Source organism: Zonotrichia leucophrys, chromosome 2 (assembly GCF_028769735.1).
Source record: "Zonotrichia leucophrys gambelii isolate GWCS_2022_RI chromosome 2, RI_Zleu_2.0, whole genome shotgun sequence".
NCBI classification, from domain to species: Eukaryota; Metazoa; Chordata; class Aves; order Passeriformes; family Passerellidae; genus Zonotrichia; species Zonotrichia leucophrys.
In genome coordinates, this window is record NC_088171.1 from 34,175,398 (window position 1) to 34,202,786 (window position 27,389).

Sequence of the window (27,389 nt, forward strand, 5' to 3'; positions counted from 1 at the left end):
TAATGTTGGATACACACTAAGTTTTTATTAAGCATTACACTAGAACTACTTTGGTATAAAAATACTTTTATTTTAAAGCTATGAAAGTTATAAATATATGTAGTTAAACTTTCTACTCACAGAATGTTTGCTGTTTTAACATTAGTGATTTTTTTCTCCTAACGAATCTGAATTTTATTCGAAAGGTTTACAAGACATTATTACTATAATTTAAAAAACCCATCATTACAGGGATCTGTACTAATTGTGATGTTTTATCAGAATTCATTTAACCTCTAGATTTTTAATGAAGGCAGCAAAAACAACTATTTTCTGATGATACAGAATTTCTTATTTCTTGAAGCGTTTCTGTGGTTGACCACTTCTTCATTAGTTACCTGCAGCATGGCACCTTCCTGCCAAAGAAAAAAAAAGTGTATCTGAAGATGTTTATCACATATGTCTAAACCAAATTACCAATAGGGGAACTTCAGCCATTTTAAAAAAAATTAAGTATAAGCAGTTCACTGGTGTGTCTAACACAAAAGGAACAGGACTTTTGTTAGCTGAGTCCACGTTCTTCAATGGGTAGCCTTTTAGAGGCAATGAACTTTGAAATGAAGGCATTTTTGGTTGCCTTTTTTTGACAGGTTTTGTTGATTTTTATTTAAAACCAAATCTAGTAGAGTATGCCATCCTTACTCTGAGTAACTCATTCAATACTTGATAAATTTCCATCAATTTGAGGTGCACACATTCAATGCAGTGAGAGTAAGGCTGACTAAATTTGGCACTAAGGTTTGTTAGCTGCAAGAACTATAAAAAATGGTGGAAACCTCAACATTCTAGCCAAATTCCAATTTACACAAATACATTGTACACTTATGAAATACCACCTGCAGTTTCATTTGAAGGTTTCACTTGCCCTCCTAAAGAACTGCTTATGCAGTTGTTAAAAGAATGGACGACACATTCCTTCACAGAGGCAGATGTATTCTGTGGTGAAATTTTTCCTTACATGTAAACACTCTACAGTTACTTGGGAACCTTCAGGATGAAATGTGTTATATAGAATAGATTACAGCAGACAAGACACGGAACAACATAGTTCATTTTCAACAGCACAGAACTACCTTCATTGCATTACCTTGCAACCACCATAATGCATAGACTCCCAAGAAAAAAGAAAATGTTGCAGGATGCAAAAATAAAGTTGTATGATTTAATTAACTTGTGACCTACCATTTTAACTACCAACACCAGGGATGGAACCCTTGCAAAGCTTTACTAATGGACACTTGCAGGTCTCATTTGTTCAACTGTAGCAGTGTACAGTGGCAGCAGTCTATGCTTGTCCAGGGTTCATATCATAGCTAGATTCCAGTAGGAAAAAAATATGTTAAGTAGCTGAAATTAACAATTATTTTTGTAAAAAAATTTAATAATACAAGAAAACAGGATTCACAAATTTCTTTTCAATTTGTTATAATTAACTCAATTCATTGCTATATGTTAAACTACATAATGATAATCACTATACTGAAAGAATACTGTCATACATTATTAATTTCTTGGGTTTGAAACATTAAGAAAGGAAAAGTAAACAAGATCTTACCTAAAGAAGTTTAACTGAAGCTTAGAACTATTTTGCTCTACACCCTCAGCCTTCGTTGCCATCCTTATAAACAATCTACCGTAGTTAAAGCTTTGCAGAGATACAGCACAGCTTTTTAAGACTGGCTGAACTTTTAGTGACGTTTTCAAGAGTTCTCTTGTACTAGACCTGCGTCCCTGGAAGAGTACCTTGCTGGGGTTTTTTCCTTTCCTTGCCATTGAAGAAGCAGCATCTAAAAAATCTAAAAAGGTGTTTCTCCTTGCAGAGATACCCCTTAAGTTACCTAGATAGTTTAAACCTGGTAATTTACAGACAACATACTTTTTCTCACCAGCATTAAATTTTACACGTACAACAATAGCTTTGTATTATTTGTGGGACCTTATACTACCCACTCCTTGCCTTATTTTACAGTATTAAAAAAAAAATCTAAAATTACACAATATTTCCTTTAGAATTATTTTATTAAAATCATAAATGTACAACAGCTTCTTAACTCTACACACGCACTTAAATTTTTAAAAGGAAAACGTTATGTCTTATTACACCATGATCCTGGCTAAAAGCTTTTCAAAACTTTGAGAAAAATCTTAAAAAAGGTTTCACATGTCACCTGAAACTTACAAATTTAACATTATCAAAGGAATGCTTCTACACTTACAAAGACCACTAGAAAGAAACAACAATTAAAAAGCTAAGAAACTGTCTCAAAGGCATTTTTACAATCCTTCCTCCACAGTAAGGTAATGTTATTAAATAATCCAAATCCATTCACAAAATGGCTCTCTGCATCTGCTCTGGTGTCTTCTGCCATATCACTGCATATTTATGCATGACTGAGATAAGTGTTTCCTTAACATTGTTATTTCGATAACCTGAAGCTGTTCTGTTACCTCTGGGCTCTCATCCTCTCCTATTTATACAGTGAAGCCTGTTTCAACAGAAGTAAAGAGTAAAAAAATAGGTTATGAAATTATTCATCTAACCATTTTTTAAAGGAAAGATAATATCCTAAAAAGCTTTTAACTCCTGCAGCTACTCTCAAGAATCACTGCAATATTAACACTTAAAAACATACTTACCCATGGCATGCTTGAAGAAACTCAGTAACGGCTCCTCCCTCCATATCCACCACTGCCTCCACTGCCCCCGGGACCATAGTTTCCTGCAGATGCAGAACAAGAAACAGAATGGTCCCATCAGTACATTTTAAATCTAGGAAAGTTTTTCACAGAAGCAATCAATCAGAGCTTGACTAAATGAAGAGTAACATCTGCTTTACTTCCAGTGACAGCATTTGCAACACAGACTTCTAACTTTTCACTGTCTTCCTCTAAAGAACCTTCAAAGACTGCCACAGGAAGCAACTACATGCTGAAAATCTTACAAGATTCAACAGTGCCACATGTAATATGATGCACTGTGCTGTCTTAAGACTGTGAGGGCTGAATTTGCTTGCAGGCTAAACCTTGTAAGAAAGAAACCTTATGCTTCAGTTTCCATTTCACAAGTCTGATACTCCATATTAAGTAACTTTTAGACAACAAAAAGTAGGATGCCTCAGAAAAAAAGACACAAGAGGAGAATAAAGAGGAGAATAAAAAGAAGTCACAGCAAATATGCTGGAAATTAAGTAACTAGACTCTCCACAAATAGTGTGAGCTGACAGCAAAGAACGTTAAATAGAATCTTTAAAATCGAAATTGCACAACACTGTGGAAAAAGTTAGTATGTTTTATCTGTTTCATAATAAAAATAAATTTCCCTGAGACAAGCTTTACAATCTCAAGACACTGAAGCAAACTTGCAGAAAGAACACAGGCACTGCAATACATCTACTGCAGAAGTTATCCAATTCCTACATACCCACCTTGGAATCACATAGAATAACCTGGGCTGGATGGAACCTTTTAAGGTCATCTTGTTCCAAACCCTCTGCCATGGGCAAGGTTATCTGTCACTAGACCAGGATGCTCAAAGCCCCATCTAGCCCTGCCTTGAACACTGCCAGCAATGGGGCACTCACACCTCCTCTGAGCAACCTGTTCCAGCACCTCATCACTCTCACAGTAAGTTTTTTCTCTAATACCTAATTTCAGTCTACCATTTTTTAGTTCAAAACAGTTACCCCATGTCTTCTATCTCCCCCAAAGTCCTAGAAGTCCACCCACTCCAACTACAAGGAAATATACAGGACATATACCTCCACCATATGGTCCCCCCATGTTCCTGCTGCCACCAAAATTTCCACTTTTCATCGGACCATAATTTGAAGGTTGTTGGTTGTAGTTGCCAAAATCATTATAGTTTCCACTTCCATAATTGCCTGTATTGTCAACACAAAAGTGGAGAAATACCGACATGAGCTAAAATGGATGCAACACTTAAAGACACCCCATTATAAAAATTCTAAATAAAGTACAAAATCACACATGTATTCCAGCAGTACAAGCACTAAACAACGTTTTTGTTCTATTTCATACTACTTGAAAAACAACAACTTCCTTACACAACATTTCCAAACACCCATTCCCCCCAACCTCAAATGACTTGCAGTAATTTTTAACTGAAATGCTTGAACAATTTAAGCTTAAATGTTACCTCCTCCATAGTTGTCATAACCACCTCCATAGCCCCCACCCTGGTTGCCATAACCAGGTCCTCCTCCACCATAGCCTCCTCTTCCTCCTCCATAACCAGGACTGCCACCAAAGTTGCCACCTGTGTGAACATAATCCTTTTAAATTAGCTTTTCAATATAAAATGCACTCAAACTATACACAAAGAATATTTTTCTGTTTAGAAGAACAAAAGAACAAAAAAGGTAGTTTTGTAAAGAAATTTCTATGGACAGTACTTTTTAAAGCATACTACCACCCACCCTAACTGAACTATGACCAAACCCCAACAGTCAGACTGCCTGAAGACCTCAACTGAAAGGTTTAATTAATCTTCATTTTCCGGGAAATTTAAGACCCACTCTTATCCTAAAGATAATAATGCTTGTCCAAAAAATAATCATACAATCTGCCATATGGAAATCTGACATAAGCCAACAACCATGTACATTTCTTAAAGCCAACAAAATGGCCCAGGTAATTCAGATAAATTTTACACATATGAATATTAATATGGAAGTGTTTCTTAATGAGAGAAAAACATATCACGACCAAAACAGCAAACTAACCTCCAGGTCCTCCGCCATATCCGTTATATCCATCACCAAATCCACGGCCGCTTCCATATCCATCTATTGGGAGAAAAAACCCCAAAGGATTTCAATTTACCTGTAGCAAACTAGTAAATTCTCAAACTCTTATGAACTAAATCTCAAAAATTATCAATTAAGAACATGTACAATTAGCTTCAGAAAAGTAAAGCTAAACATCCAATCATTGCTCTACATTTTTTCTTTTCTTGGGTTTATATAGTACCCAGCTTCAAAATGTCAAGCAAGTGCTGCTTAGAACCAGAGAAATCTCTTTTTAGCAAATAATTACGTTTAGATTACTTTTGGCTTACAATAAAAACTAAAAAATAAAAACCAAACCCAACCAAAAAACCACAGCCAAAGCAAAACAGAAAAACTGAAACACAAGTTCACTTGCAAGTTACTTTTCCCAAAAATTCTCTCACCTGCTACAGGTGCATTTAAGTCAAACGGTACCACAGCATACAAAGCTCTCCAGAACCAGAAAAAAAGCACTAATAAGGTAAAAAATGTAAATGCTACAAACATGCCTGTCTTACCGGCTCCCCCTCTGAAATTGCTGCCAGGTCCTGGACCAAAGTTGCCACCACCTCCACGAGCATCACCAAAACCGAAGTTTCCTGTATCAGTTTAACATTTATAAATAGTGAGATTGATTTTTGTGTTCACTTTCCACAACCACAAACTACTAACCATTACTTGTACATACCTCCTCTCCCACTCCTAGAATTTTGAACCTCCTGCATTTCCTGTCTAGAGAGAGCTTTCCTTACTTCTGCATTATGTCCATTGATGGTGTGGTATTTCTGCACTGTAACCGTACCAAATAACAGGCTATCAGCATTTAACTGACAACAAGTCAGAGTATCAGACTTCTAACACAAACACATTCTGAATCATATAAGAGAACACAAAATACCATACGATTTTTTAACAAACACGACAATGCTTATTTGAAATACATGTTCCCACACAATCCAGCAACCTATGATGTAGCAAATAATACAGGCACATAACTAAATCCCATTATCTGTAAGCTTAGCTTTACACTGAGGCTGTAAGAATTACTACTATCCAAAGAAGGAGTGAAATTACTTACATACAATTTTATCCACAGGATCATGGTCATCAAATGTAACAAATCCAAACCCTCTCTTTTTACCAGACTGTCTGTCAGTAATGATTTCAATAGTGTCAATTTTTCCATACTCCTCAAAGTAGTCACGAAGGTGGTGCTCTTCAGTGTCCTCTTTAATACCACCAACAAATAATTTTTTCACAGTAACATGAGCACCAGGTTTTCCAGATTCCTGTTAAAAGAATTTTCTAAATTAGCACCAAAAAAACCAATTTCACAAAGAACTATTTTACCTGGATTTCAGGAACAGAATTCAAATAAACTACGATTTTTAAGGTACAGCCCTTTTTTAAGGCATGACCTTGCAGGCTCATTTATGGGGCCTTCTAAGAGGAAAGTCACACAGCATTACTTGGAGGTTTTTCCTCCCTCTTTTATGTCAAAGCTTTAAAAGCACCAAAAAATGACACAGATTATCTGTCTGAAAGAACTGCAAATATTTAATAAGTTAGAGCAGACTTCTGTAATTGTTAAAACCAAGATGCTTCAGCTTCTTCTGCCCAATACCCTGACAGCAATGAACTCACACTGCATTTGTATCAAGGCCGTTCAACCTCAGCAAATTCACAACTATGGATTTTAATCCCATTAAACAGCAAACACACATGATGTTGTAATTATCTTTTTCCAAATGCTAACCAACCCTGCATTCTGCAGGGAATGGAAAGAAAATTGGGATAGCTAAACGGGGTACCAGTGATTACAATTTCCATTTCCCCACACCTTTGGGACAGCTCATTCAAATCCAGTTCATCAGTCCAACCTTAATCTGGTAAACCCTCCCAGAGCTTCTGTGTGGTGAACAGAACTTGCCTTATAATCCACCCTTGCTCCTCAAGCACTTCTGTGCCACAGTAACCTGGCTCTGGTTTTACGTACCTTTCAGAAATACCCCAGAAAGATCTTGGAATAATCAGAAAGACTGACAGGAGTTTATTAATTTGAGGCTTGTAACAGGAACTATTCCAGAAAAGTTACTTTGGAATTTGCATAATTACAAATATTCAACAGAACATGTTTGCTACAACATGTTTCAGACCCCAGACGTGTCCCTTGCAGACATGATTCCATAACCAGAATAACATAATTCACTGTAATAGTAGACATTTATACGAGACACTAAGAGTGTGGGAAATAATGCCCCAACTATCGGCTTTGAACCAGGTAATTTAAACCCAGACAATTTCAATCAAGAACAAAGCCCAACTGTCTGACCAAAACAGGCATTTTTCAAAGCATGAGAAGCACCTGCTTTCAAAGCCATACTTACCTCTCTAGCCACAGCTCTCTTAGGCTCAACCACCCTTCCATCAATTGTGTGAGGTCTTGCAGCCATAGCTGCATCAACTTCAGCCATGGAAGAGAATGTTACAAAGCCAAACCCCCTTGATCTCTTGCTTGCAGGATCCCTCATTACCTAGAATCAATAAAGACATTTAAACTATTTCTGTCTCATGTTAAGCTTTTTGGTAACAGTATTAAGAGTGTGTAAGCTTAATTTACTTTTTCCTTGGTTTGATTTCAAAACACAAAGCAGCACACTCTGTTGATTTAGTATGAGTGACACTGCTTGGGATCACAGAAATTCAAACCACTGCTGTCCTCCAAGACTCAGTTAACTCAGAAATGCAGCTAGTTCAGTGAGGTGCATTTATATTTGTGTTTATTTTTGGAAGAAAAAAACAAAAACAAAACCATTCCCATAGTTTCTTTTAAGCTTCATGAAGACCACCGACTTTAAACCTGTGTTATTACTTACTACTCCCAAGACACTTCAGCAGAGAACTTCTACCAGAGTCACTATCCCTGTCAGTATTTAGAAGACACACAAATGCAGGTGCTTACAGACATGGTTTAGGGATTAACTTGTCAGTGCATGGTTAAATAGTAAGTGGTTTCTTCCAACCTTAACAACTCTACGAAAACATCACAGAGAAAGACATCCTTTTCCAGCTTTACTGAGGCTGCTTACCAAGACACCATTTTTTTGCCAAATGTTGTCATTACCAACCACACAGATGTAATAGTGTTCTCTGTAAGCACTTTCTAATGCACTTCAGACAACTTTCAGATACCAAAGCTGAACTGTTGCAACCAGTAGTTAGATAATCTGGGAGAATTTTACAGAAAACAGATTGTTAATGTTCCCTAACTTACTCAAGCTTGCAAGAGTGAAATTTACGCATTGCTACAATGGACTAAACTGTGTGTAAGCAACCAACTGTACCATTAAAAGCTAATATTCCATCTTCTCTAAGCAATCCAGAAAACAAACATTTAAAATTCCTACACATTCCATGCCACTGCTATGCATTGATATGCTGAACTTACCACACAGTCTGTAAGCTTTCCCCATTGCTCATAGTAACTCCTCAAGCTCTCTTCTGTGGTTTCAAAGCTTAAGCCGCCAATGAACAGTTTGCGGAACTGCTCCTTTTCCCTCTGCCATGAGAAAAAAAGATTACATTAATACAATTTAAAACATCTCTTCTGCATTAGCAAATCAAACACTAACCAAGATTTTTGTAGGTGTCAAATACTTTCAGTAAGACTTATTTTCAAAATGAGACCTGTCTCTTCTAAAAGTTTTACCCCTATTAAAGGATTTAAGTAATTTATGCAATTCTATGGGTCCACATTTACAATACAAATTTTTTTAGTTCTTATTCTTGTGTCTCCCTCTAAATATCAAGAACAAGGGACCACATTTGAAGACTTTCAGAATATTCCTCTGTAAGACCCATATGAGATGCTTTTTAAAGAAAATGAGAACTTTGGGATTTGTTTTTATTACAGATAATAGGAATTAATTTATACTGTCTGATTCCATCCTGGGTAACATTCAATTATATAAACCATTCTGGTTAAAATTGTTCTACATTAATACTACTGTACTATTTATCCAAGGCGTGAGTGAAAATCAATTAAATACATCTGAGTATGTTCTATAACAGGTTAACAATTCCTATTTTCCCCATAATTACTAAAACAAATGAAACTCAAGCAATCTGTAAAATTTATCTGGAATCCCACACCACTGGAATTACCAATAAACCTATACACCCTCAACAGGAGCACCATTAAAATAATTCATTTCAAAGTAGATATGTGAATAATACATATTCATATCCACTAATGCTTTCAGTAAAACTTTATTTTCTTGCAGAGAAACTATCACTGCACTTGTTAAGCAGAGATCTTTTATGTAATGACAAGAGCATCATTAAAAAACCCAACAAAAATCAGGACCAGTAATAAGCTATTGAATTCACTTTTCTTGTATACACTGGTAAACTAAAGCAGAAAGGAGAACCTTCCAACTTCTACCAGTTCAGAGCACTTTTAAAGTAACTTTTCATACAAATCAGGCCTTTTAATTGCCAGGCTCTACATACAAAAGTATCACTAGCTCATAAGTGTGAAAATTTCATGCCAAACTTAAAAAATGCACTAAGAAGTAGTTCTCTTCCCTACAACGTTGTTTTGAAGAGAACTGTTCTTCTAGGGACAGGAGAAATCAAATCAATTCAGCTTTTTACTGTTAACTTTAAAAATCAAGAAAATCTGCTTGGGTGTTTGGTTGTGTGTTTTCTTTAGTGTGGTGGTTATTTTTTATACAACTCAAATATAGCAGCAGGAAGTGCAAGTAACAAACACAATTAACTGTGCAATGGGGACCAAGCAAAATTGAAATAGGAAACTAGAAAAACACTGAGCCTAAGAAAATAAGGAAAACACTGCAGTGCACATTTGCTTTTACAAGTATTAAGCCAAGCTGCATGCAGACCAACATATTTTCTGAAGTTGTCCAAGGCAGGCCTGGATCAAGATGCATATAACAGAACACAATTAGAGTAGGCAGTGACAACCCAGGGTTTTTTCTTCAAAATACACCTCTCTATTACCAGCCTCATGTACTGCAGTCTGACAAGGAAGTCGACTTTCTCCCCTCCTTCTTCCAAATACATCCTCTATTTAAGACTGATGAGTTCAAATTTCTCTTGAAAAATATTTGGAATCTGCTGTTGGATCTAGTTTTTTTTAATTCTAGGAATAAAAAAAAAGCTAGTACTGTCTCCTCCTTACACAAAGGACAGGCAAAATAAGACACCTGTTCAAATGCAGCAGACACGTGTTTTAACTAATTTATTTTCACCTCTTCGCATAAAAGGAACAAACAAGAACACTGCACACCAGACCACTATAAAAAAAATCATATTCATCAATATGTCATTTATTAATTCTGAGTAGAAGGTAGAAAAAAAAATTAAGCAACAATACTGCAAAAATAAAAATCCTCCCTTCAGTTCTGCTGCTTGAGAACTAGGGACCATTTGCTTACAGTTTCGTAGATCTACAAGAAACCTTTTTCCTGTATAATGAATTACCATACATTTAATAAAGGACATTATTATAAAAATATGATAATTAAGAAAGTGTAGTAGGCAGATAGGATATTTTCAGTGTTATGTTAACTCCTGAAAACAGCTATAAACCTGTAAATGGAACTCAAGGAAATAATGGAACAATTATAAAAATATACTACATGTAACTACCAGACACTAAACAGAATAGTTAATGCATTTTACAGATGTATTTAGGGTCATGATCTACCTAGAAAATCTAGGCACCGCACGTCAGAAAACAGCAATAACGAAATTCATCACTAGTTCTTAATGAAAACCATTAAGCCAAAACAGCACACACAGGCTGCTCCACTAACATGCAGACAATCTCTACATGCAGAGAAACTGTCTTAAATGAGCCAGCTTCGAGAAGCTCTGGATGGCAATAACACTAACCTCCTACCAAAGTCCAGAAAGTTCTGCGCATCTAAAGTTTGTGCAGAAAGTATAAAATGTTCAACAATAACTATCATAATGACAGTGCCTCTTAGAATCCTGAAAATACTCTTTTGGTAAAGACACAGACACCTCATACTTAGGAAAGGCCACAATATAAAAGCTGGAGGTAACACCTCTTTCGAGATTTCCACAGTACATCCCGTGGCAGGAATCAAGCGCCAGAGCAAATTATTACCTCTGTAGGATGTTCATCCGTGTGTATTTTAAACTTTCCTTCACAGGCTTAAAGCAACTTGAAAGCACTAAAAAATGCATAACCTTTGCTGAAATAGTAATCATTAGAGCAAGGAAAGGTGTTTCATATAGCGGTAACGTGCGCACACACAATCCACGCTGACTGCGGAATTAAGAATTCGGGTAAAAAAAAACGTTTAAGGGAAACAAGCGAAGGGGATCCCTGAACTCCAGGGCTCGACAATCCCTCAGTGCTGCTCGCCCGCCGCCTGTGGCAGTCGGGACGCAGCGGCCGCGCCGGCTCCGCCATGTGGCGGCAGCGGGAACACCGCGGCCCCGAGCCGGGCGGGGAAAATGGCGCCCGGGAGCAGCCGCCGCCTCCAGGGAAAGGGCTGCAAATTGCTTCTAGCGTGCACCTACACACGCGGTACTAAGACCTCTCCGGCGCTCCTTTACGCCGCCGTGAATACCTGTCGACTACAGCAGGCCCCCACCTTGCCCGCTCTGCCGGAGGGATCCCCACTGCTCCTCGCACCGCGAGTCTCGGCCAGGCCGCCATTTTACCCCTCCCCCTCGCCACCGCCATTACCCGCAGCGCCGCCTCGGCCGCTCCGCGCCTTGCGAGGCCAAGACGGCCCCGAACCCGCGGAGCTCCAACTCCCCCTCCTCCTGCGACACCTCAGCAGCAGCGCAGCTAATAGCCATGGCCACGGGCGCAAGAACGCGCTGTCCGCCATGCGCGGTTACCGCAGCTTCCGCCGCCTCGCCCGGCTGCGCGCCAGCCCCAGTCGCAGCTTCCAGAACCTTCCTCGACGCAAAGACATCCAGCATCCACCCCGCGTTGCGACCCGACAGCAGCGCCCGGACTTGAGCGGACCACTCAAGCTTGCTTGTAATGCTCAGCCCCGAAAAAATTCACTGTCTGCACAAGCAAACGCGTCTCCCTCCTTAAAAGCAAGCTCTAAATCCTCCCATTCCACGTACCATATTCTTCATGGTTTATGAATTCCTGCTCGAGAGTACCGTACAACCGGTCGGTAATGGCTGCCCGAGCTGTTACGTAATTTGAAATTCAGCTCCGCGTAGTGTTAGCGCCCTCCTACTCCAGCTCGGGCTCGCTTCCGAGGTTTAATTTATTAAAAAAAAAAAAAAAAAAAAAAAAAAAGAAGAAAAAAAAAAAAAGGCAGGCTCCGGAGTTTAAATATCTCCAAAGGGGCTGGAGTTCTGAATAACGCCCCAACGTGTTTTTATCGTGTAATGGAAAGTCATGGACTCCGTTAGTAATGGCCGCCTCCGAAATGAGCCGAAGGAGCTGTCGTCGTCGAGCTTATCCGCTTCGACAGCCGCCGGAAAAAGCCGAACCAGGAATGGAAGCCCATTCGACTCGCTTCGGTAATTTCCGGAATCTGCCGCAGCAGGCGAAAATGGCGCTCGGCGCCAGCTCGGCAATTTCCGGACAGAAAGACGCAGCAAGTCATCGACTACCTCAGCCAGCTCGGCAGTTTCCGACAACCGACAGGCTCGCGAGACGTGCCCGAGCGCCGCCGAAGCGGCCTCGAACACTGCTGGCACCGTGAAGCTTGTTTTTGTTTGGTTTTTTTTCCCGGAAATTGAGAAAAGGCCCTGAAGGCTCAAACCTCGGCGTTAATATTAGTCGGGGGCGGCCGCACATCGCCCCTCGAAACCTCTCCCTGGCCCCCTTCCCCCTCCGCCCAGGCAGGAGGAAGTGAGAGCTACACAGATTTTGGCACAAGTGCGACACATCGCGGGGCCCCGGCGGAGGGAGGGAGGCGGACTTCACCGCAGCTCGCTCCGCTCTTTCCCCCGCACCGTCGGCATCGGGCGTGCCGCCCGCTCCGCCGCTCTGTTCTCCTCCCCTCCTTCATCCCCTCCCTTTTTCCCTCTCCGGCGGCCCTACACGCACCGCGACAAAGGGTGAGTGCTGCCGCCCCGCGCGCCAAAGAAATGGCGCTGGAGCAGCTCCTTTCTTCCCGCCCCCTCTGCTCCCCCTCCCTTTCAGCTTCACCGCGGATCCACCCGCGGATCTCCCGCCCGCAGCGAAGCCTCTCCAGCCGACTCCCCGAACCTCTTTTCTCACTTATGAATGAGTTCTCGGGCCTCAGAGGCCCGCTGCTTTCCGAGCCCGCTTCCCTTCCCCCTCCCCTTGCTCACGCCCAGGCCTCCCCGCCGCAACGCGGGAAATGGCCGCGCTCCAAGGGGGACCCCTCCAAATGAGCTTCAAACCCATCCCAGCGCTCCTCGCCCGCCCTCCGCAGGCCCGAGGCCCGCCCGGCCGCACCGATCGAGGGCCTTGCTCCGCGGCGGCGGGCAGCATCGGCCCGGCGCGCATTCGCAGCGGCGGCCATGATGGCGGCCGTGGCTCCCGGGGTCCGCCAACCCCGTCCGCTGCCCCAGGCTTACCCAGTCGCTTTCCCGGTCGCCGCGAGGCATCTTCCTTCTTTTGGACGCCTGGCGCGGTCCTGCGCTCGCCCCGCGTTGGAGAGACGTCTTGGCCCCCCTCCTGTGCCGGCGGCGACGACGGTCGGAGGTTGTAGCGGCTCGCGCGTAGGCGGTGGCGGCGTCGTGCGCTCTGCCCCGTCACAGCCGCCGGCGCGCAGTGCTCGCCCAGCCCAGCCCAGCCCCGCCAGCCACCGCCGCGCCGCTCCCCGCCCTCCGCCTCCCGCCCTCCCTCTCTCTCCCTCCCTGCCCCCACCCCCCGCCTCAGCCCCCCGCGGATGTCGCTGTTGCTGCTGCCGCCGCCGCTCAGTGCGCGCAGGGCGGGAGCCAGGAGGAGACAGGAGACCCAAGCGGCTGGGCACCATTGAAGTCTGTATCCTTCTCTCTCTCTCTCTCCCTCTTTTCTCTCGCTGCAGCCGCCTCCTTTCACCCCACTCACCCTCGAGTCCCTTTCCCTGACTCCCCTTTCCTCTGCGGCTCGCTGCGGGCCGCCGCGGGGAGATGCGGAGCGCAACCCGCCCGCCTCCCCCCACCGCCGCTTCTTCCCCACCCCCGCTTCCTTGGCGGTGGGGGATGGCGGGCGGAGCGGAGCTGTCGGGGAATCGGGGCTTCGGCACCCGCTCGGGGAGGCCGGCTCCCGGACCCGCGGGCGCTGTCGCCCCGGGGAAAGAGAGCAGCGCCGGGGGCGGGGGCAGCGGCACCCGCGCGGCAGACAAAGCCGGCCCGCCGGCCGTCCCTGCGTGTGCCCGGCCCGGGGGAAACGTGAAGGGGCGGGGGGAAGACGGCGTGGAAGGGGCCCTGTCAGCGGCGGCGGAAGCGGACCGGGGCCTGCGTCCCCGTTACCTCGCCCGGGGCGGCCCCGCCGGCCTCATGTGCGCCCGCCGCAGGCCCGAGGCGCAGCCGCCCCCAGCAGGCCTCCGCAGGGCTGCCTCTGTTCCGTGGTGGGGGGGCTGTTGTTGGGTTTTGAGGGTTTTTTTTTTTTTTTACCCCTTTCTGCTACGTCTCCGGGAGACACAAGGCAAGACCTTCGGCACTGGCGCCCTGGCCCCGGCCCTTCTCCCACCTCGCCTACCCCGCCGCCCATGGGACTGCCAAAATGCACCTCCCGTATCAAGGGAGGATTGGGCGGGATCGCTGAGTCCGGGAGGCTTTCTGGCCTTAAAGGACTTCTCTGCTTTACCCAGGCATATGGGGAATTCTAGCATTTCTATAGCTCGCTGCGGGGCGGTGACAATACATGCCTATGGAGCTGGTCGGTATGAGAAATGACATGGAAAAGGGGATGGATTGTGTTCAACGTAATTTGCATAGGTTAAATATGTAATATGTGCATCTTAGCTGAGTTAATATTGTTCTAGGACCTTAACTCTTGCCAACTTGAGAATCAGAAGGCAACGTTATAGTTGCATTAAGATAAATATTTGCTGTTTATAAGAATTTGCTACCATGTAAGAATAATGGGTGATTCATTGCACCACAAATATATATCTGTTCCCCATCAGATATTTGCATTTAATATAACTTAGGTGTATCTTCAATTGCTAGAATCTGAACTCTTGTTCTATTTCGTTTAAGGAAATAAGCATCCCTGATGGTCCTCCCCCTTTTCCCTAGAAACATGTCTATGCTTTTGAAGGCCTTGGGAAAAATCTTTTTTCAACCCTATATACCACCTTGTCAGTATCATTTACCCTGGCTAGCCTAATGGTGCATTCTGGGTTATGCCGGACAAAGTAGTAACCTACTTTTTGTTCTGGATTTAATCCGTGTAAGAAATGTTGTATGCAGTGAATACATGGGGGTTGGAACAAGGACCATGCTTGTCTTGGGATGCCTTTCTTTGAGTAATGCAAACTTCCTTTTAATTGTCATGCATTTTTCTAGTAAAAGCTCTGCAAGTCTGCAATAAAAATGGCCTCCAATAAAACTACATTGGTAAGTTCATGCACACCTAAAGTATATAAGGATTTAATCAACATATTTTTCTTCAAACTTATAACTTGGCATCTCCATTTAAAAGATACATCCACATCTCCCCTCCCCAGCATTATTCTGACCAAAATTTCAGATCCAGAAAGTAAGGCTACTAGAAAGGACATTGTCTTTGGTTTTAATAAATCTGCAATTTCTAAAGAGAAACTAGTTGGGAAAAAAGTGTGAAAGGACTCTGCACTATTTCATCTATTCTACAATAGAAAATACTGAGGATTTTTTTAGCCTCCTTTCAGCATACCATGTAATTCATCATACATGTAAAAAAATAAAGTCCAAATCATGTACTCATTTAATTTCTCCCAGTGTATTTGGAGAAAACTATTTGCCTGACAAAAGGCAGTCTTTACAGATGAAAAGTAACATTATTGAGAAATGATGTGGCATAATTAAGATGCCTTTTGAAATGCTTTTTAACAAATAACAGTTTCTTTGAATTTCATAGGAGCAGAGATTATCAGATGTCAACCCCTCCTGGACCATTTTAATGATGCATTCATGGATCTCAAGTCCTCTAAAGCTTTGCTTGACATTAAAATATGGACTCCTAAGGGCAGTTGGTTGCTGGCTACAGTTCTACTAATAATGATACATAGTTTCACAAAAGACAAACCTGTAGAAGTATAATGTAAGATGTATCTGAGGTTGAGATGGGGAAGTAAGCAAAAAATATATGTGCACAATTCAAAACTTCAATAGCAGAACAGCTGGTTTATAATGCACTCAAAAGGCCTGTTCTTAAATTTACAGAAATTATTACTCAGCTCAAAATATATCCAAAACATGTATTAACTCCTGGCCTAGAAGTGCAATGGAGTGCTTCCTCTGTGTTGTACTAGTTTAAAATATTTCACCAAGGTGAATGTCTAAACTCTCTGTTAATAATTGATTGTCCACTTATCCCGAATTTGAAGAAGAGGTTAGCAAGCCTGGGTGGGGGGGGTGCTTTGGAGAGAGGAAAAAATCTTACAAATGCAGTATTTTTAATCTTTCGATGTCGAGAATTTTGCTGCACAGGTCAGGAAAATCACTTATGGTTCCCATGGGAACCATAACTAATTCTGCTTCGTTATATATTTGCATGCAAAACCTAAATGTGTTAAGGGATAGGGTAGCTCTAGAGCTGTAATTCCGATTTTCTTATATCTTGTATGTTAAAATTCTACACTACAGTGTCACATCAGTATTTTAAGTTTGCCCCTTAAAGAAAGAGTGATTATCCATAGCTCTGCATCTGTCGTATGTAGTGTCATATGACTTCTGTATGCAGAAAAAGAAACAGCCGTACATTAGCCTTCAGTGGTCAGATGTCCAACTTACAGCTTACAACATGCAACCTAGAGAAGAGAACTTCAGGGGACAAGTGGGCATTTAGTATGCTTTCAGTTCAGTCAGGTGTCACAATTCACTTGTGGGCTGAGATTTGCATGGGCTTGTATAATCCCAGAATGTACAGGTTTTTAACATGTTCAGTGTTTCTGCAGGCTCTGCAATCAAGTGTTATTTTAATAGGCTCAAGAGTTTGAAGAGCAGTGCTGATGCACAAGACCTAATAAATCTCTAATATTTAAAACTGAAGCAGCATACTCTTTATTTTGCTATTTCTTACTGCACTTCAAGAAAAAAATGCAGACCCCCATGACATTCATTTTCCTCTGTGGAAGATACTTGAGATACTTAAGCTTTAGAAAGTAAAAAACCAAATTGTTGCTTTGATACAGAAATCCAAAACATTGATCTTTAAGTGACAAGAATTAGTGAAGCCGAAAAGAGTACCAGAAAACAGTCTTCCATTGAATCAAAGAATTTTAGTCCAACGGAGAATACAGATGGAGATGTTCCCCACTTGTAGCCTGCTTGCCTCATCACCAGTAATTATAATGTTATTACTATGGTATAGTGAGTCTGTCTTTTTCTGTGTTGTCGTTTTCCCCTCTGCTACTTTTATTATTTGTTAATTTCCCTCATATCTACCCCTTTCTATTTCACACTTCCATTTTTTGAAAGAAGCTGCCCTCATAGAAGCCTTGGACATCTTCATGTTGTATTTCCCTTCAATATCAGTCTTGCATTCTTTTTCCTGTGGAGGCAAAAAAAGCCAATATGCTTAAGTTAACACTTTTCAGACATGAATGCTGTGGTCAAAATACACCTGGGATATGCAGGCACCTAAAATCTAATTGGAAATACATGCTCTGTTCTCTCTTCTATGCTCTCAAATGAAAATGATGGCCATGTGAGATATATACAGAAACTTGCTGTTTAAATGAAAAACTAGAAACTTTTTCTCCTCTTTGTTGTTTGAACCTTCAATTTATGGGTTGCTAACCATAAAGAGTGAAGTATTTTGGGGAGGGAGAGAAAAATTGATTATTAAAAACAAGGGGTACAAAGACAGGGCTTTGGCAAGAGAATCATCTTCCAGTCTTCACTAAAAGAATACAGTTTTTGTTCTAACATACATTTTTTTTTACCTTTCACCACATCAAGACAAAATTCGACTAAGACTAAAAGTTGAAAATTTCAGAATTGCAGTGTTGTCAAACTAACCTACATTAGAGAGGACTAGAGAATGGCTATCAAGCAAATAGAGGTGCTTTGTGGTATTTGCTTGTCTGTATTTTGTTGTAGAGGAAGTGCTTTAGTGAGGAATTAGTTCTGTCCACTTTGATTTAGGGTGCTGCATAACTCTTAGGAGCTTAATACTTAGTTTATGGCTGCCACTTGACAATTTCTTTATGAGATGCAGTCCAAATGGCAAGCAAACTGCCTTTGGTCTGCTAGTCCTCCAGAACTGTGATACAGCATGATAGGCTTGTTCCAACTTTTTTAAGATTACAAACAAGGAAATTCTGAAATGTGTCCTTCTACTGCTATTTAATTGTGCCTTATTAAACTGGGAATGCCTTGAGGATGATGTGGATGTAATAGTTGTTTTAAGAACTTAAAGAATATTACCTGAACTATCAAATGTAAACTTTAAAACACTTAAAAAGTTTTCTAAGTTAGCAAAATTCCATTTATGTGTTAAGCGCTGTACTTAAGTGTAGCAGTCTTAAATTAATGCACCTTTGTGACATCTCTTTTTAAGTTACATGGGTGCATGGCTAAGAATGAGAAGGGACTGCAGTAATGGAATGCTCCTAGCATGTGTCCTCTTCAATAGTTGCGGGTTATTATTGAGTATTTTGCTTATTGTAGCAATGCATCATAAACTTTGCTGCCATCAGTTTGTCCTTGGTTATTTTTGGAAAAGGTAGAAGCCACCTTTTTTCAGTACCATCCCTTTTTTATGCATTTTCAGTTTCCTTATTACTTCTCTTTACTTCTGCCTTGCCCTCTGCCTTTTCACAGGCATAGAGTTAACTTTTAGAAGCTTCCTGATGTTTTGAGCATGTAGCACTGATAATTAAATTTTTAAGGGGAGTATAGTCACTAAGTATGTGAACAAAAAAATGTCACCTTTTTAAAAACTGGTACTGGGTATCTTGTTAAGCAACTGATAAAAACCCAAAAGATTACCATGTCTTGCTCAGGTTACCTGACCACATGCACTAACATGAAAGGAGTCTGAGCTTCTGGCTTTAATGTTAATAAGCCAGTGAAGTAACTGTGTAAAGCAAAAGAAAAAAAAAGAATAACGTTATTCTGAATTTCTTTTGTAGCACAAAATGGGAAAGAAACAGAATGGCAAAGGTAAAAAAGTTGAAGAGGCAGAGCCTGAAGAATTTGTTGTGGAGAAAGTTCTGGACAGACGTGTTGTAAATGGAAAGGTGGAATACTACTTGAAGTGGAAAGGATTTACAGAGTAAGGCATTCCTTTTTTTTTTTTTTTTCTGATAGAATAATAAACACCATTGATTTGAAACTCTGCCAAGAGATTGGTCAATGAGCATCCACTTTAAAGAAGCTTGAGGGAAGGACATCCTTAAATGCATAGTCAAGTGGGACAGTCGAGTATGAAGATAAAATAGAAGATAATGTAGTTCATTGTTCACGCTATATAAAATATTTGAGGACTTTTACGAAGTTCTTAATGATTGTTCTTTTACCACTCTGATAGAGCTTATGTCCATAGCTGTCAAGGTAAGATAGATTGACAGTTATCATATATGTAGCAGAATGAAGGGTGCTTCTGAGTAACAAATCACGCAGGAATGTAAACTGCAGGCAGCTTTGAAGCAGATAGTTTGCTTATTATTAATTTTCCTGAACTGTTCTCAAATTAACTGAATATGCCTGTGGAATGGTTACCTTCATTAGGCATACATCAAAGGAATTTTTGAGTGTCTTTCCTAGGACTTACATATGTATGTTAAAACTTTGCAGTAGACTTAAGAAGCTGATTGTTTAAGAAGGAATGTAGTTGTGCCTCCTTCCAGTGACACTCTGTGGCAGCCTGCTTTACCAGCTGAAAAAAGAATTTGTGCATAAATGGTTATGTATGCTATGATATTATTGTTGTGTACCTCCCAAAGTGAGTGCATTGCAACATTGTGCAGTCTGGCAACCTGGAATGTGTGTAGTGATGTGTGCATAAATGTGAAGCACAATGTGTTTAGTATTTGAGGGTCTGATTTGAACTTGTAATAATATGTTATTCTAATGGAAAATAATTTGTAGGTATCCTGCTGGTGCAGTAGTGCTGTGCCAGTATTTGCATGTGAGATACAGAGTGGTTGTGAGGAATGTTCTTAAAAGTTTAGTTAGCAAAATGCATACTCACTGAAACATAGGCAGTGCCCAGCTCTGCCCACTCAGTCAACTGAAGGAAGCAGATATTTCTAGGTACAGTTGTATTCAGTGCTCAGAGACAACTTTAGTGTGTTCCTCATCTGTGAAAGCTTATATGTATGGATTTTTACTTAGGCTGTTTGTAATGACTGCTGTGTACACTCTGTAAGTCTTAGTACTTGTATCGTACTGTTAGTTTTCATGGACAGTCTATAGAGGAGCCAGGGAAGTGAGTCAGTTTAAATGGACAATTCAGTTTTGGTAGGGTGTGGATTGCTTGTTTCAGCTCTCATACCCCACTGAGAACACAGGTGTTAATAGAGCTGCTTTTTGTGTTACCCTCAGATTAAGAATGTTGTTTTTCAATACTAATGAAGCATCCTTTCAGTCATCAAATGCAGTACATGAAGGATACTAAAGGTGGCAGGATAAACATCCTTAGGGTTTAAAAGACCTTCCTTATGTAGTGAGACAAAAATTAAGTTGCTTATTTTAAGGGGGGCCATGGGGCTACTTTTACATTTTTTTTTTTTTTACTTAGTTCTACATAAATGTGTGTATGTTTCAGTGCTGACAACACATGGGAACCTGAAGAGAACTTAGATTGTCCAGAGCTAATTGAAGCTTTTCTGAACTCTCAGAAAGCTGGTAAAGAAAAAACAGATGGTGCCAAAAGAAAATCTTTGTCAGATAGCGAATCTGATGATAGTAAATCAAAGAAAAAGCGTGATTCTGTAAGTATATATTCGTGTGTTAAGTTTTTGTTTCCTCCATTTCTCTCCTACCTCTCCATCCCCCAAAAATCATATTGTGACTTTGAGAATGAGACTGAACACTGATTTAAAACTGTAACAATTTCATAGCATCTGGGTCTGTGTTTTGAAAAGGGTATACATTCATTGTGGGTGATGAGACTGTCCAAATGGTTAGTAAAGGATGATTGACTGACATGATGATTAAAAGTTCTTACATTGTTCCATTGTCCCACTTACTGAATAATTGAAAGTAACACTGGTTAAGAGTTATTAATTAATGGTATTAAGCGATAGGTTTCTATTAGAACAATAGATCCATTAATGGAACAAAGATGAAGTTCTGGTTTGCTACCATATTTAGTATATGATTTTGAATGGGTGAGTGGCAAGATGGCAAAATATGAAAACCAATCAGTTGCTTAGACTAGGAGCAGACATAATGGTGGAGAAGGAGTAGAACGGGTGAGTGAAAAAAGCCTACCTTTCCTGAGAGGTCTGGATTTCTACTTCAGTTTAAATGAGTAGGCAGACTGACATATTTAATGCTGATAAGTACAGAATAATGCACACGTTGTAATGTGTTCAACAGTTCACATTTTCTTTTGTAAACTTTTGGACTAGTGGTTTGCAACCTGACACTGCCAATCATTTTCATGTACTGGAGACAGCAGGCAGTTGGACATGTGGTTACTGCCAAAAAGGTTGGAAGGCATCAGGAAGAATAGTTCATGAATTATACAAAGAATATTTTGCTTTCTGTATAAAGTCAGTTGTTCGGCTTCATCTAGTACAACTGTGGCCACTGTCTCTAAAAGGATATTGTGAACCTATAAAGGAGCTAATACAGGAAATAGTTGTGATATTTTTTGTCACCATTGTGGTGTCAGTGAGCCAAGAAGAGTTGAGGTGTTCCCCAAGGGTGCAGTTTCATTGTTGGTTTAGGCAACCCATGCCTGTTGTTTTGCTGAAAAGGATATGTTTTTTCCACTTCCAGGCATGCATTTTTACTTTGCTGTTTTAGTTATTTTTACTGACCATGCTTGTTTGTTTATCTGCTGAAATTATTTTAGACCATTTGTTTTATCTATTATATTTTCAGAAATAAATGCTGGAAACATGGATATAAAATCCTTTATTATCATCCTACCTCTAAATTACTTGGCTGAAGATTGGTCATGAAAAAATACTATGTAATTATAGATTTGATGGGGTTTAAAGGCTGTATTTTTTTGTTCTGATACACAAACACACACGTGCATGTATGTACAAAAATTCCTGTATCTAGTACCAAAATAGAATTTTGTCTTAAACTAGATAACCATCTTCTAACTTACTAGGTTGATAAACCAAGAGGGTTTGCAAGGGGTCTTGATCCTGAGCGGATAATTGGGGCTACGGATAGCAGTGGAGAGCTTATGTTCCTCATGAAATGGTAAGTCTTACATCTACAGTTCTTGTCCATAAAGGGAGGGCAGGCAGCTGCACTTAGCCTAAAGAGACAACTTCCTCTCAGGAGTAAGACACAGAAGCTGGTGGTCTCCTTATTAACCTTGTATTCTTAGAAAAACAGGCTTTCTATATTCAGTTAGGACTTAATCCCTCTTTCTTCAAAACCCAAAATATATTTCATTTCTGTTGGTTCAGTTTTACTTTAAAAGGTAATTTCTGATAAAAGAGGAAGAAATTGGTATTTGTACGGAAAAAAATGGATCTTGATAATGCTCTTGCAGAGGAAATGGCAGGCAGAAATCCAGCTTTACATGTTCCAATAAGCAGAAGCCAGCTGCTGGATAGCCAGCTGTTTAACCAAGCATAGTGCCAGCTGTTCTGCATGCATCAAAGTGGAATTGGAAGCAACTAGGGGAGAAAGCAGAGGTGGAGATGAGGAAGAAACAATTTGTAGAGGCTTGACATTATTGGCTAGTAAGAGGCAAGAGTGATGTGGGGAGTTTGTGTTGTTGGGAGGGTAGGTGGGGACCAGCTTCATTAGCAACAGTGTTGGGAGAAGGATTTCTTGCTTTGTGAACAAATGGGGTAAAATTAATGCTTCTTCCCAGTGTTGAGAAATCAAGAGATTGAATTCACATTTGCTGAGAGTCAGATTTCTTAAGGTGATGGAATAAGAAGGATGACTTTCCACAGCCTTTGAGAAGGGCAGATTTTCTGAATAAAGTCAAACTGAGTGATCTCCTGAGACATGATTTGTCTTGGGATTTACTTAGACTGCTGAAAATTAGTGCTGTGGGAGATTGTCTCCCTTCTGCATTCTCAAATTTTGTATAAATTTTATGTGAAACTTAGAAAATTTGAAAAACAAAGATCACAAGTGTTTGAATTTCTGTAGTGATAATTGACTATCAAGCACAGAGGGCTTTTTTTTTTGTTTAGTTCAGTTGCTGTTGTTTAGTTTTTCATAATTGGTCTTAGGTAACAAACATAGATAGGAATTTGTATGCACGAAGCTTTGACTTTTAAAGGCAGCATACACTTCAAAATGAAGTCATGTCAGACTGGCAAGCTTGGTTTGTTAGCCCAAGACAGCATCAAGAATAGCAGTATGAAATATAGGAAGTTATTTGCATAAACAGCAAATGTAATATGCATGTAAGTACCAACTCTTAAGATTGGTTGGTTCTATTGATTTTGAAATCTTACTTGGAAGCTTTGATTAACCTTTAAAAGACAAAAGTAACTGAGTTTTATTTCTTTCATTATATACTCCAATATGTAACCTTATGACTGATTCCCTTTGAATAGCATTTTCCTTTCAAACAGAAAACACATGGGAAGGGAAGAACAATGGAGCTATGAAAGCTCATCATCACCATTAGCATGGAACGTCTTGGTAGCTTTAGTGAAAGGTGTACTGGAAACTGGTTTCTAGCTGCCATTGTTTTCAGAACTTAGGAAGAGCTGCTAAATGTTTTGAAATACTGATTATTAATTTTCTCAAATCCTGCTCTCTTCTACATCAGGAAAGACTCTGATGAGGCAGATCTGGTGCTGGCCAAAGAAGCTAATGTGAAGTGTCCTCAGATCGTAATCGCTTTTTATGAAGAACGGCTAACTTGGCATTCATGCCCAGAAGATGAAGCACAATAATTGTTTGCATTGCTTTTTTTATATATAAGAATATTAAAACCTGAAATTTGATTTATTAGCAATGTGAGAAGCATACATTCTAACAAGTTTCAAATTTGATATTTTTTTGAAGTAGTATGTTTTGCATCAACAGCAAGTAAATAAAAGCTTTCTGCAACTTGTTTCATTTACCACAAGAGAGCATTTGATACTACTACTTCCTCCATATTAGGTAAAAGTTTTATAAAACATTGATGAACTTCCTTAGTTATTACAGAATCATAATGAATGTCTAAACAAACTCACAGATGTTTTGTAGTCTTCTATACTATTGATGTGCATGTATCTTCTTTACCCAAACCTAGCCCTTTAAACCTGTAAGGTCATTCTTTCTAGTATTTGGGATCACTTGGTCTTAAGAAGACCAGGTGAAAACTAACTTTGTAGTAATTTGAATGTTATCAGACTGTATATTGTTTACTTTATTGTAAATACTGGTGAGCAGTGGTCAATAAAATAGTTTTATATTCTTCCTTTATACTGATAGGCTGTGACTCTTTTGAAGCGGGGTATTTCTCAACTTTTGATATGTTAAACTCAGTTTGTAATATATTTAACTGTAAGTTGTTCTCTCGGCGGGTAGGTTGATTATTAATATTACCCCACTGCTACTCTTATCAGAATACTGGACAAATACCAGGCTTTGATTTTAGTTGGAGGTTTTCATGAATACTGCCTGAGACATGGGCTTTTCTGAGTCAGGAAGAGCCTGTAACATTAATGTGCTTTGAGTACTCCTGTCAGTCATAGATTGCGACCACACAGCTTAGCTACAGCAGTTGGTCACGAGGCCGAGTAGCCTCTGCAGGCACACTAGGAAATATTTGACATGAATTGACAGTATTAGCCCTTGTTTTAATTTCAGTTCTTAATAGGAGGCTATAATGTACTCTAGGGCTGGTTCAGATGGAATTACTCTACAGGCCATCACCTCAAGAATACTTACATAGCTCAGCTTTTAAAGTGGAATATTTAAATGAAGACATTTAAGTCATATACTTGGAGCAAAAGACTTTCTATTTCAGACTGAATTTTGAAATTAGTCCTATAATGAGCTGCTTGGATAATACCTTTAGAAGGGCAGAAGTAAAAGGTGGGGAGCTCAGGAAGAATAAAGTTGCCATTCATCTTTTCACTTGCTTTTTTCTAAACACCATCTTTGTGTTTTGACTACCATAGTATAGTTTGCCTTAAGCTGTGCTTATATGTCAATGGCTAAGATTATTTCAGAATTATCCTTAATTTAGAGTTTTGACTGCAAAATATAATCCTGTAGTACACTGTCAGTGTCCATAGACTCATAGAATGGTTTTGGGTTGAAAGGGACTGTGAAGATCATCTAGTTCCAACCTGCCTGCCTCAGGGAGGGACACTTTTCACTAGACCAGGTTGCTCAGAGCCCCATCCAACCTGGCCTTGAACACTTCTAGATTGTCGACAACTTCTCTGGGCAACCTGTTCCAGTGCCTCACCACCCTCAGAGTAAACAATTTCTTCCCATAATATCTAACCTAAACCTACTCTGGTTGGGAGACATTTCCCCTTGTCCTGTCTCTACATGCCTTTGTAATTCCTCTCCAGCCTTGTTGTAAGCCTCCTTTAGGTCCTGGAAGGTTCTAGTAAGTCTCACTGGAGCCTTCTCCAGGCTTAACAGTCCCAACTTTCTTAGCCTGTCTTCACAGGAGAGGTGCTACAGCCCTCTGATCATCTTTGTGGCCCTTCTCAAAGGTGAGACAGCTGGGATTGCCTGGCTATGTTTTTTTCAGAAGATTTTTAAAAAGTGGATATTCCTGGAAACCCTCCTATAGTGTGCATAGCCTGATGAGTGAAGGAAGGAATCCAGTCTGTGCTTGATGTTCTTTTGATACTGTTTCACAAATCATTACTATAATTATTTGTCCTTTCAATACTTTCAAAAGCCATTTATATTGCAAAACAAAGCCTGCCACCATAGAACACCTACTTATAGTTAAACAGCAATGACTAAACTTGCTATATGAACTTTTTCCTAAAGATTTTTTATTACTGGTTTTGGGCAGAATTCAGTCTGTTTGTGGCTCTAGGAAAAATCTGATATCCCTGTTAGCATGGAGCTTCCTTGCACCAGATAATGATGATTTGAGCAGTTAACTAAGCTCTCTTGCCTATTCCTTAGACAAATCACTCTGATTTTATCACATTTAAGACTCCTACAGAGTTCATGGTTTAATTTTTGAGAGGCCTGTAATAGGAATATTTATACACCTAGTATATAGGATTCTGAAATCCTTGCTTTTTTATCCAGTAGCTTGATAAATACATGGGCTAAAGAGGAATTTCAAAGCAACTTGTATTCTCCTGCCAGTTTCTTCAGTATGGAATACTTTGTAAAGAGTCTTAAAACTGTTTCTGTACAAGTTGCATTTTTTTTTTTACTGCCTGAAACTTTGCAGTTTCTGTAACACATTTCAGGTGTGGATATCAAGTCTGTGTGAAGTTGCTGATTTGAAGCAATACAGGTTAAACGGTTGTTTTTAATTATTGGTTATTGTTAGTGGTAGACAAAGATTTTTGTTAAAGGTTGGTTCTCCTCAATTTGTAACCCTTAAAATACAGATTTGTAACTACATACAGTTTTTTACCTTATATTTGGTTCTTCCTTCTGACTTAATAAAAATTCACTGAATTCACTTTTAAACAACTTTGCAGCTTGTTAGACAGTTCTTTAGAGTGCTGATTTTTTTATGTTATGATGGTAAATATGCTGACTGGTATTCGTTTCCTTTTTTTTCTCCTCACTTTGTGTCAAACTGAGTTTTGCTAGTGATGATATGCAACACTTTAAAGTTACAAGTTATGTAAAGTTATGCCGAATGTGCTGCATACATAGGCAAAAAGTTAACAAATGTTATTAATTTAAAATTTACCGATGAAATAAATGAGATATCTTCTGTAGTTAGTTGAGTTGTGCAGAGGTTTCTCATCATTGTCTCCTTTCTTATACCAAACCAAATGGGTTTCAGGCTGTCATTTTGTGATTACTCTGTGTTAATGGTGCTGTCCTGAAAAAAAAAAAAACCACAAACCACAAAATTCACCATTGTGCTTGCTCCAATGCTTCTCACTCTGTCTGAAGAAAATACTCAGGTTAAACATAACCAGGTAGTGCTAGATTATGTAAAATTGAGATCGTGATCAGTTATGATATCATCTTCTTATAGCCTTGTTTCTACTTCTTCGCTAGGAAAGAATAACACTCATGCTTTGTTAATTAGTATTGTATTACTTGCAAATTAATCAGAGCAATTGCTATTAAATTGAATAAAACAAGTATGGTACCTGCAAAAAA

General features: G+C 40.0%; 2 protein-coding genes across 11 annotated transcripts; one reads left to right on the top strand and one right to left on the bottom strand.

Moving 5' to 3' along the window:
* HNRNPA2B1 (heterogeneous nuclear ribonucleoprotein A2/B1) lies at positions 1–13,614 on the bottom strand. 7 transcript variants are annotated; one of them, XM_064704509.1, is made up of 12 exons: positions 13,404–13,568; positions 8,275–8,385; positions 7,214–7,360; positions 5,905–6,115; positions 5,515–5,616; positions 5,345–5,425; positions 4,782–4,844; positions 4,196–4,315; positions 3,798–3,920; positions 2,677–2,759; positions 1,222–1,352; positions 1–395 (listed from the first exon to the last, which is right to left on the bottom strand). In XM_064704509.1, exons 1-10 carry the CDS (start codon positions 13,431–13,433, stop codon positions 2,698–2,700), a joined length of 1,050 nt encoding a protein of 349 aa, XP_064560579.1. In that variant the 5' UTR covers positions 13,434–13,568; the 3' UTR covers positions 1–395; positions 1,222–1,352; positions 2,677–2,697. The 7 variants fall into 7 exon arrangements, with proteins under 7 accessions (XP_064560579.1, XP_064560582.1, XP_064560577.1 ...); XM_064704512.1 differs by lacking the exon at positions 13,404–13,568 and adding an exon at positions 11,967–12,114 and having other exon boundaries at positions 48–395; XM_064704507.1 differs by lacking the exon at positions 1–395 and having other exon boundaries at positions 1,216–1,352; positions 5,336–5,425.
* CBX3 (chromobox 3) lies at positions 12,483–27,389 on the top strand. Of its 4 annotated transcripts, none has more exons than XM_064704514.1 (6): positions 13,696–13,808; positions 17,153–17,302; positions 19,097–19,239; positions 20,734–20,899; positions 22,258–22,352; positions 23,896–24,539. In XM_064704514.1, the coding sequence occupies exons 2-6, from the start codon at positions 17,261–17,263 to the stop codon at positions 24,020–24,022; spliced, it is 573 nt and encodes a 190-aa protein (XP_064560584.1). In that variant the 5' UTR covers positions 13,696–13,808; positions 17,153–17,260; the 3' UTR covers positions 24,023–24,539. The 4 variants fall into 4 exon arrangements, with proteins under 4 accessions (XP_064560586.1, XP_064560587.1, XP_064560584.1 ...); XM_064704515.1 differs by lacking the exon at positions 17,153–17,302 and adding an exon at positions 15,324–15,374 and having other exon boundaries at positions 13,700–13,808; positions 23,896–27,389; XM_064704516.1 differs by lacking the exons at positions 13,696–13,808; positions 17,153–17,302 and adding an exon at positions 12,483–12,917.